Genomic DNA, 10,176 nt, shown 5'->3' with positions numbered 1-10,176 from the left:
TCTTTTTTTTATTATATTATATTAAAGTTTAATATTTTAATAATAATCATATGTGTTGGACTTTTTAAGAAAAATTTTTTATGCTTGTTCTTAATGCATTAAAATGTTATTATGAGGGATAATAATCATACGTGTTGAGACTTTTCAAGGAATTCATATGTGTTGGATTTCAAAAAAAAAATTTATGCTTGTTCTTAATGCATTAAAGTGTCATTATGAGGGTAAGACTTGGGGGTTGGGAGAAGTTAATAAATGCTAAGTTTTTTTTTTTTTAAATCAAAAAATCAGAAAATTTAGATTGGGAGATTGGAGCTCCCACAAGGCTTGGAGGTTAAAAACCCTATTTTGCTTAATATATAGTATAGAAGTATAGATAGTATAGATGCTAGGATCCAAATATTTTATCAAATCTTTTATAGGGTGTGAGACTCATACAAATCATATGTGTGTAAGTCTAACACTTATGAGTGAAAAGTTTGATAGAATATTTAGTGATTCATTTGGAGTCTATAATATTTTCCTTTGTTTTTTGTCTCTTAGTCTCTACCTGGTACCAAAATTTCAGCCCCCCAATAAATAATCGCCTTGTTTGAATAGTTGATTATTTTAGTTGGGTATTTAATGTTTTGGCTATTTTAATTTGGTTAAAAAAGCTATATTTGAAATATTGGTTAGTTTTTTTTTTTTTTTATAATTGATTTGATGTTTGTGAAAAAAAAAAGTAAAATGATTATAGGTTGTATATGATATTTTGTTTTATCAGTTATTTTAACTTATTTTGTCTTTTAGTGAGCTATTTTAACTCAATCCTCTTTCCAAACTCCCCTAATATAAATAATAATAATAATAATAATGATAATGAAATTATTTATTGAAAATTTATTGTTTTAAAAAATATTTTTTTCTATTTGTATCTTATTGCCGCTAGATCATCGTTGAAAAATGGTTAGAAAAGTCACCATAAAGGTGCTGACGCAACCGTTGATGGTGGCGATTTGGACAGATAGATAGATTAGATGGACAAAATAGACAAATCAGTTGGACAAATAGGTGATATATAAACAAATATGATGATGACACGTGGACAAATAGATTGATAGATAAATAATATTTGGATAAATAAGTGATGTTGGCAGTAACAGATAGACAGATAGATAATAATAATAATATGATCTTTCAATTTTATTTTATTTGTTTGACCCCAAAAAATATAGAATTTGGAGCTATTATTTCAAAAATTTTAAAATTTGACTTATGACCTAATTTCCCTCCGATAGATTCTCTCCTTATGCCTAAAAAAGTTCCTTAATTTAAGTCACAATGATATGGCCTAATAAGTGTCAATTTTTTATTTGTCACACACTTAACTGCATTGAACCCAACACTATTGCTATATCATTGTGGGTGAATTATTGTGAATCTTTAACATTTCTCATTATCCAAATATCCACTAGTAACAAAATGAAAATTATGATACTACTTTCATTTCAATCCATAATTCACCAAATCATTATGTTCATGTGATTATAATATTCTCCAACTCTTCTCGGGACACACCAAATACTTATAGGCAATAATTGTAATAGTGTTGATGGGGAGTGGGAGAGAATAGTGTTACTAGTTGAGGAGTGGGAGAGAATAATGTCACTAGTTGAGAAAAAATTGAGGAATAATGAAGGCAAAGGAGACCAATAAAAAATAAAATAAAATTTTTAACTTCATAAAAGTTAATATAAACATTTAAAATAAAAAATTGTTCCTTATATTATAGATTTTGTTAGTTAAAGGCTGATTAATGAAAAATGCCATTTGTAACATGATTGAAAATCTTAAGAGATTAGATATAATTTCCCCAGTGTGATGGAATAATCTATATTTTTGATAAACCTCAAAAGGTATATTTTTAATTTGCCAAATTTTTATTTTTATTTTTTATTATGCAGAAAAGGAGCATTTTCATTTACTTAAATTTATATTAAACTTAAATTTAAATATTTAATGGACTCAATTTATAGCAAATAAAATTTTACTTGAATTTTTGCTTTAAATCAAAGAGACTCAAATGTTTAACTAAAATTTTCATGACTGTTTTGTGACTCAAATTTATAAATTTGAATAAAATTTTGAAGAAAAGCTAAAGATTGCCTAATGTGAGTTTTTTTTATAAACATCAAATGTTATCTGTCTATTTATTAATAAACAGAGTAAAAAAATAATAATAATAAAATAATAAAAAAATGTTTAGGACTCTTAAAAAAGTTTTTTAAATTTGATCTATAAATATCAACTTTTGATTTGTCACATACCTAACTATATAATGCCCAACTTTCTTGTCACATAATTGTGGTTAGATTTATATTATTTCTCTAAAATAATTGCATGACTATGTAATTGAATGGACATGCCTAGATTATAGACTCGGTTGAAAATTTTTATTTGAGTAATGTTATGGTTCTGTATGATAACATTTGATAATTTCTTTTTTTTTTTAGTTTATAAAAAAATATTAAACATGTTTATATTAATTTTAAGAAAAAATGAAAATAAAAATATATTTGATACACAAGTTTTTTTTAAAATATATTTTTAAAACAAGTAAAAATAGATCATTATGACAGGTGGTTGTTGACAATTAAAAATGGTGGCAAGAGATAGTCTTCGGCCATAGGAGGTGGTTGGTGGTAACCGGTGGTTGTTAGCCACAAAAGTAGTAGGTGAAAATGATTATCGATGGTCAAAAATGGTGAGTACTGGGTTGTCTAAAATGGTAGCTAAAGGTGGTTTTCAACCAGAGGTGGTGGCTAACTATGATTACTGGTGGTGGAAGTAATGGTTGGAAGTGGTTGACAGTGGAGTTTATTAGTAATGTAGCCCATAGAGATGAGCAATGGTTGGTGGTTGAAAAAAAAGTATGAGAAAGAGAAAAAAACTTTAAAAATAAATAAATAAAAATTAAATAAGTGAAATTATTTTTTGTGTTTAGTGAATTTTGTAAACTATTTACACTTTTTTAGAACTAAAACAAAAACAAGTTTTGTTTATAATTTTTTTAAATTTTATAAAAATAAATAGAAAATTGTTAATATAAACATTACCAACATATGTATAGGAGTGTAAAAATGGCCTGCGACCCCGACCCGTTTAGGCCCCGTTTGGGTCCAAGCCCGAGCCTAGCCTGAGACCCTGGGCCAAGGCCAGGGCTATCATTTTGAAACCTGGCCCAGCCCGCGCCAAGACCCAGTGTCTTTTTTAGTAAAAAATAATAAATTTTTAATAGAAAAAATTTAAAAAAACAAAAAAAAAATTGTTCAAGCCTGAGCCTAGGCCCAGGCCCACCGGCATGGTCTGAGGCCCTGACCAACCGGTCCGTCCAAGCCGGGCCAAATTTACACCCCTACATATGTAAGTAAGGTTTATAATTTTTTGTTTTTGTTGACATTTGTTAACAGCTTGTTTGGTTTGGATTTTCAGGATTCACTTTTCAAAAATTAAATTTTTTTGTTTTTCGTATTTTTTTGTTTTCACTTGATTTTTTTAATATTCTAAGTAATTTTTTAAATTTTTAGATACACCTAACATAAATACGCTTAAAAAGTATAATATTTGTGGAAAAAGTCTCTAGAAAATTCACTAAATATAAAAAATACAAATAAAAAAAATGAGAATTCAGTACATTTTTTGTATTCTTGTGTATTTGTTGATTTTTTAAAATATTATTTTTACAAATATTTTACTTTTTAGATACATCTAAGTAAGATGTATCTAAAAAAGTAAAAAATTACTTAAAATTTTAAAAGTATTCACTAAAAACAAAAAAATACAAAAAATAAAAAACTTAATTTCCAGAAAATTAAAACTAAACACACTGTATATTATTATAATACGCTATTGTTAAAATTTGAATTTTTATTAGTGTTTAAATTTTTTTTTATATACAATTTATTATTGGAAGCACACCAAAGCTCCATTTTTTAAACTTTTAAATCAATAGGTTCAAGTTTAAATCTTTTTGATTTAAAAGAACATTGATTTGTCCAAACGGATATTTATTTGTTTAAAACTTACTTATCTATTTAAATATTGCTTATTTGTACACGTGTCACCTGTTTGTCCAACTATCTGTCTAAATGTTAATTCTTTGTTGTCCTATCACCTATCTAAATGTTAATTCTTTGTAGTCCTATCACCTATCTATTTATCTTTTTGTTCACCTCATCTCCACCAATCGCCAACTGCCATCTAACTGTTGGGTGAGGGTAAGGATATCATTCCACCATCCTTTGAGTTGTCCGGTAAAACCATTAATAATAAATTTCGCAATGGCTTGATCCTGGTTACTATACTGGCGGCAAACAGTGGCGTACATCAACATCTGATGTAATTTTTTATAAATGCCGTATTCGGATTCACCATCTATATTCCATTCATAGATGGTTTTGCCATGATAGCTTCCCTGATCATTGATGTAAGTCTCTTCATAGAGGACATCAGGAAGCGTCGGTCGAGCGTAATAGTTCCTACTGGGTGGTAACATAGCAGGTCGAGAGGAACTATACGAATGGAGTTTAAAGGTGCTCATTAAAGGTTCCGGCTAGCACGTCTATCAACGACTTACGGGCATCAAACGGTCAAACGCCACTCTTTGCTAAACGACCTAATCCCTACGCGACTTGGGTGACGTCCCACTAACCCTAACCTATTAATTAACCTTACAAAAGCACAAACCCAGGAATTAATCCACACATAATATAATTATAAAGAAAATAAATTACAACATATATGATCTCATAAACTTACTGTTGAGGTGGAGGCCTTCTGGCCGCCCATGCAACTATCTGTTCGTTAATTAGAGTCTGCAATTCGGCTATACGCTGATCACACTCTGATATACGCTCAGATATATACTGTTGGGTATAGAAGTCTACTGGTGTATTAAGATAATAATTTTTCTGATGTTGCCAAAATTCTAAATAAGATAATAACTGTTCTAAAGCATTAACAGAGGGCATGCATACTTACAACCATGGAGAGTGCTCCCAAAACGTAATATTATTAGTGGAAAAAGTATGTTTATTTTACAAGAGGGGGTTGGAGAGATAGTACAGTAGAGAAAGAGAGAGAGAGAGTGAACTTAAAACTGAAACTAAGTCTGTCTCAACAAGGGTGAGACCATCCCCTTATATAATACAAAGAAGATAAGAGAGAATCTAACAGGAAGACAGGTGCCATATCTTTATAAGCTAACAGAATTACACCTTATCTATAAGTCTATCTTATCTTCAATTATGTCGGCAAGTGGAGCTGTCTTCTCCTTGGTACTGGTAATGGGAATTTGCTTTTACAAAAGCATCTTGTCTGTTTGTGCCGATGCCTTAATGCTCGGGTCCTTTTCCTTTCCTGTCTTTTTCTTTCTGTATCTTTTCTGCAATTACAGCTGTTAATGAGTCCCAAAAGTCACCAAGATTGGGCTCATCTTCTTCTGGATCTTGTGACTCTCCTGCTATCACGTGTTCGGCTGGATCACTTTCTAGTTCTGATAGAGTCTGACTGGTGCCTGACTTCATGGAGACGTCATCATCATGGCTAACTGTTTAAAGGAACTGTTCTTTCAGAAAATCCATGCTTTTAATTATTAATTCTTGTTCTGAAAGATGAGGATATTGCTGTTTTAATTCCTTTTGGATTTGCACAAAGGGATTACTGGATAGTGCTGGTGATGGAGCTGGAAGAGCTGGCTGTTTTACTGTTTCCCAACAAGCTTTGGAATGCTGTTGAATTTTCTGGACAGTTTCTGTTAAATTAGGGTTCATACCCTTATCCCACCATTTTACAAAAAAGATTCTTTTAAGGCGGGGCACCTTATTCTGGTAATCACATGCAAAGTCCCATTTCCATATCCATGGAATACCAAAACGGATAGTAAAATGGACAAGAGATTTATTGATGGAAAGGTCTCTGTTTTTGTTTAAGTAAGCATAAGCTCGGGAATAAGCTACATGCCACTCATTGAATGCGGTTTGTATGGTTTCTGGTAAGATGTCAAGAGAAAGCCCGAATTTATCCCACCAAACGAGGAACCAATTGGGAACATCGTTTTTGAGAACATCAGGGCAAACACGGATAAACCAAGAATGGTTTTTAATGGGATTCTGGTAATAAAAAACCTGGGTAAAAGCATCAATATAATCCCAGTAACTGTATTTGGTTTACTTGTTACGCAAATCAATATCTCTGGTGGTATGCAGATGAATGCCCCAAGTAGAAATGGGCATAAGTTGGCGGATGACAATTTTACTGAATTGAATTGGACTAGCAATTTTATTAACATCATGCAGAGTATGTTTAATTTCAGCTACCCCAGTTTCTGTTAATATCTGTTCATAGATATATCTGTACTGGTCAAAGTGAGGTGGAGATTGCTGCGTTGTAAGATACCTACGCTTGATCTCCCATAGATCTGTCATCCATTGCTCATCTGCTGTTTCAATATAGAGGACTGTTTCCTCTGTAATACTGTTAGGAGTATACGGTTCTTCAGCTTTGAGGAGTATATCTTTAGCTGATGGATTACTGGTTTGACCTCTTAAAGGTGGAAATTCTGTTGGATCATAGCGAGGGTTGTTACCCCTGCCACGACCACGACCTCGGTGGCCTCTACTGGTCATGCCTCTTCAGGATGTGATTTCTGCAAATATTCACGGGTTAAGAAATCAGGCAAAGAGTTAGTTTCTCCTTTTATATATTCGATGTCAAAATCAAAATTGGATAAATAACTCTGCCAAGTCAAGAATATCTGTTTGGATGCAAGATTTTTTACATCCTGTTTAAAAATCTGTTTAGCAGCAGAGCAGTCTACTCTGATGAGGAAATGCTGGTTTAATAAATCATCCTGAAATTTAATAACACATTTAACAATTGCTAAACATTCCTGTTTAATGGTTGGATAGTTTAAAGCGGCTTTATTCCAATGCCCAGAATGGAATCGTAATAATTCCTCTTTCTGAGTTTTGGGATTAAGCTGTTTTAAAATTCCACCAAATCCTGCATTGGAAGCATCAGTTTCGACAATCTTTTTCCAATTAGGATTAGGTAACTGTAAGCAAGGTAACTGTTGTACTTTAGCCTTAATTCGGCGAACAGCTAGAGTATGTTCAGGTGACCATGGCGGTGGATTCTTCCTTAACCTGGTATACAAAATGTTAGCGTCTGCAGATAAATTATGGTAATAGTCTCTAACATAGAGAGAGAGAGATGACTTCAAAATTCCTAAACCATTATATTGTGCTTTTCGATATTTTGATGTCATGCTGATAAGTGTATATACTCTGTTCATTTGAGATATAAAATTAGTAGCACAAATTGATTACTTTTTTTATTTATTTTATCTAAATAGATAGTTAGCGATTGTTTACATGTTCTATCCTGTACTTCAAGCTTTATATTCATATTGTACGTGTTGCTTTTGCTTCCCAGAAAACCATTTCAAAAGTAAGTCCTGGGTCATCAAATGCATCTGGTTCTAGCTCATCAAAAGAGCAGCATAATCAACAATATCCAGGTTTTTCCTTTTATATACACATTTTACAAAATTTTGTTACTTTATTATATTCACTGAACTCAAAATTTATCTATTGCCAATCCTCATATATATCCCCCTCCTGGGCGGACCTGGTTTCTTGTGTCAGCAATGCCTTTAGCCTTTAAACTGATGCTTGTTTTTTTGCAGTGCCAGAGGTCAAACGCAGAAAGCAACATCGGAGAAAGCATTTTGAGATCCAAGAACCATGTCTGATGAGCGGTGTCTATTTTAAGAATATGAAATGGCAGGCAGCCATAAAAGTTGACAAGAAACAAATTCACTTGGGCACTGTTGGATCTCAAGAAGCTGCTGCTCATTTGTATGACAGGTATTAAAATGGTTTAGCTGTAGATACACATAGAAGTTCTTAATTGTGAACTTTGTTCATAATACTATGTTTTGTTGCCATTTCCATTTGAATTATTATTTGTGAACTTTGATCATAATACTATGTTCTGCAAGATCAGGTACTATATATATATATATTTTTTTTCCTTTTCAAAATAGGATTTTAGTATTCTACACATTCTTTGTTACTTTGAATGCATTCCTAATAGACCGCAAATAACTAGTACCAATCTCTTATAGTTCAGTGGGTTTTAAGTTTTCCAATCAGTCATAGGTTTGATGTTTACTCCATGATTATTACACTACGAAGCCATGGAGATCCAGATTCAATGAAAACATATAAAATTGTACAATTTAGCTCTTTGGAATGTTTGGATGACTCTAATTCTTGTACCCCTTATTCATATGTACATATATATGTAACCATATAAATTTTTCATGTACACTTTACGACGAATAAATTTTTGACTAGAATTTCCTTGTTTTTATTATCAATTGACTTGAAGCTTCTTTGTTGACTCATTTATTTGGTATATTTTAATTTTTATTAGCAATGTCAAACATTATTTAGTTTTGTTATTTTAATTAAAAACCTTCTTAATCCTTTTCCTTTTTCCTTATATTTTTTTCCCTTCAGCTCATTTGACACATGCTTATGGTTCTTTGAGTAACACAATTTTCTACAGAATTCCAATCTTATAACATATTTCTAGATATTCTGTTACTAGTTCTCATTATATACTAGTTCCAAGCTTGATTGTGGGGAATAACTTGCCAAAATATATTTAGTTTATGCTTTTCTTTCCTCTTTCAATCATCCAAAAATATTCTTTGCATACCTTCTGTTAAAAATAAAAATAAAAATTGTTTTCTCACAAATAGTTTATGGATTCTTTCTAATTCTTGCAGTAGAGAATTGTATTTGCGTGCTGCTGGGATTTTTGCTGATGTGAATTCTCTGTTTTAAGATATGGATAGGGGAGAACTACAGTACACTCTGGACATTGGATGTTTGCTGGACACACCATTAGATGCATCCCAATTAGGAAGTCTTCTATGCCTTAAATTAGCTTGATCAAGTGATTTCTGAGTATGGAAGAAATCATCAATTGTGGAAGAATCATCAAAACTTGTGTGAATAATGGTTTTAACATATAAAAGAACAACTAGAAGTAGATTTTAATTATCTTTTATTTGTTTGGCCTCAATTCTGGATCAGAACCCATGCATATTTTTCATAAAGTGCTTAATAAGGAAAGGGTTATGAAGTTCTAGATTTCATGTAAACTGCTTCCTGAAACTTTAACCAAGCATCCTTAAGTTAATAACTATGCAGTTTATGACCACAGAAAGAGTCGGGAAGTTGCTCTTATTGTCAGAACTTGATGCAAGTTTTGTTTGGATAGGTGAGGGAAGCGATTGGTGTTACCCTTTCTGTGTTGTGCTCAAACATTCGGCTTCATACGGCCTTCAGTGATCATCATTCCGATGGTGGTGACGATTTCAAAATTGAAGAGAGAAGTTGGGATCAGTTTTTAACAGAACGTGCATCTGAACTTGTCACAAATATTCGGAATGTTAGCCAGTCTGACAAAATGGAGATCTCAACAGATAAAGTCCTGACAATGGGATAGTAAATGGCGATTCTTAAGATGATGTGAAGTGGATGGAAACGGTACATTTTTAAAGAATTCTGTTTAGTCAAGGCTTTCTTATCTTCAACTGAATTCTGATGATCTTCTCCTGTTCCTTAATGTGTGCAGCTGTACCATTTCATTATCTCATCTTTGAAACCTTGCAGTCCAAGCCTAAAATGTTTAAAAATTGATTTTTGGACTGTGTGATACAATATATATATATTTTTTTTTTAAATCAGGAAAAAATCTGTCACGGCATTTTTAAAGCGTCGCTAAATACTGGATGACGTCATTTTATTTTTATTTATCACATTTAGAGGCGTTTTTTAAAACGCCGCTTATACTAGTCTAACGATATTTTTAAAGCGTCGTAACGTTATAGCGAAGGCTGCATTTTCGGCGTTTGGTACTAAACATGACAAATAGAATTAGCAGCGTTTTTTATACTTATATCGGCCTTTTTTAAACGCCGCTAAATGTAAAATTTCCCGCAGTGTTCATTGTAGTATACTTTCTGTTAAAAATCACTTGATAATCAAAGGTTGGGCATGCAATCCACTGATTCTTAAAATTCTACAAACATGATAAGGGGAACATAACACATTATGCACA

General features: G+C 32.0%; 3 protein-coding genes across 14 annotated transcripts in view; 2 read left to right on the top strand and 1 right to left on the bottom strand.

The window, feature by feature from the left end:
• Positions 1-10,176, bottom strand: part of LOC114268225 (uncharacterized) — a 267,263-nt gene that overhangs the window by 75,005 nt on the left and 182,082 nt on the right. The window lies entirely within an intron of this gene.
• Positions 1-10,176, top strand: part of LOC114293631 (putative disease resistance protein At1g50180) — a 57,442-nt gene that overhangs the window by 33,203 nt on the left and 14,063 nt on the right. The gene's annotated exons all lie outside the window — the stretch shown is intronic.
• Positions 7,305-9,195, top strand: LOC145813813 (uncharacterized). Its single transcript, XM_082909926.1, has 4 exons — positions 7,305-7,316; positions 7,402-7,558; positions 7,727-7,907; positions 8,837-9,195. The coding sequence occupies exons 1-4, from the start codon at positions 7,305-7,307 to the stop codon at positions 8,892-8,894; spliced, it is 408 nt and encodes a 135-aa protein (XP_082766052.1). The 3' UTR covers positions 8,895-9,195.

This window comes from Camellia sinensis, chromosome 15 (assembly GCF_055761805.1).
Source record: "Camellia sinensis isolate YWXY chromosome 15, ASM5576180v1, whole genome shotgun sequence".
NCBI lineage: Eukaryota > Viridiplantae > Streptophyta > Magnoliopsida > Ericales > Theaceae > Camellia > Camellia sinensis.
This window is presented reverse-complemented; position numbering and strand designations above follow the sequence as displayed.

Excerpts from the sequence above, each read along its gene's own strand:
- LOC145813813 (XM_082909926.1), top strand. Across the intron at positions 7,559-7,726 it reads GCATAATCAACAATATCCAG|TGCCAGAGGTCAAACGCAGA; the intron begins GTTTTTCCTTTT and ends GTTTTTTTGCAG. Across the intron at positions 7,908-8,836 it reads GCTGCTCATTTGTATGACAG|TAGAGAATTGTATTTGCGTG; the intron begins GTATTAAAATGG and ends TAATTCTTGCAG.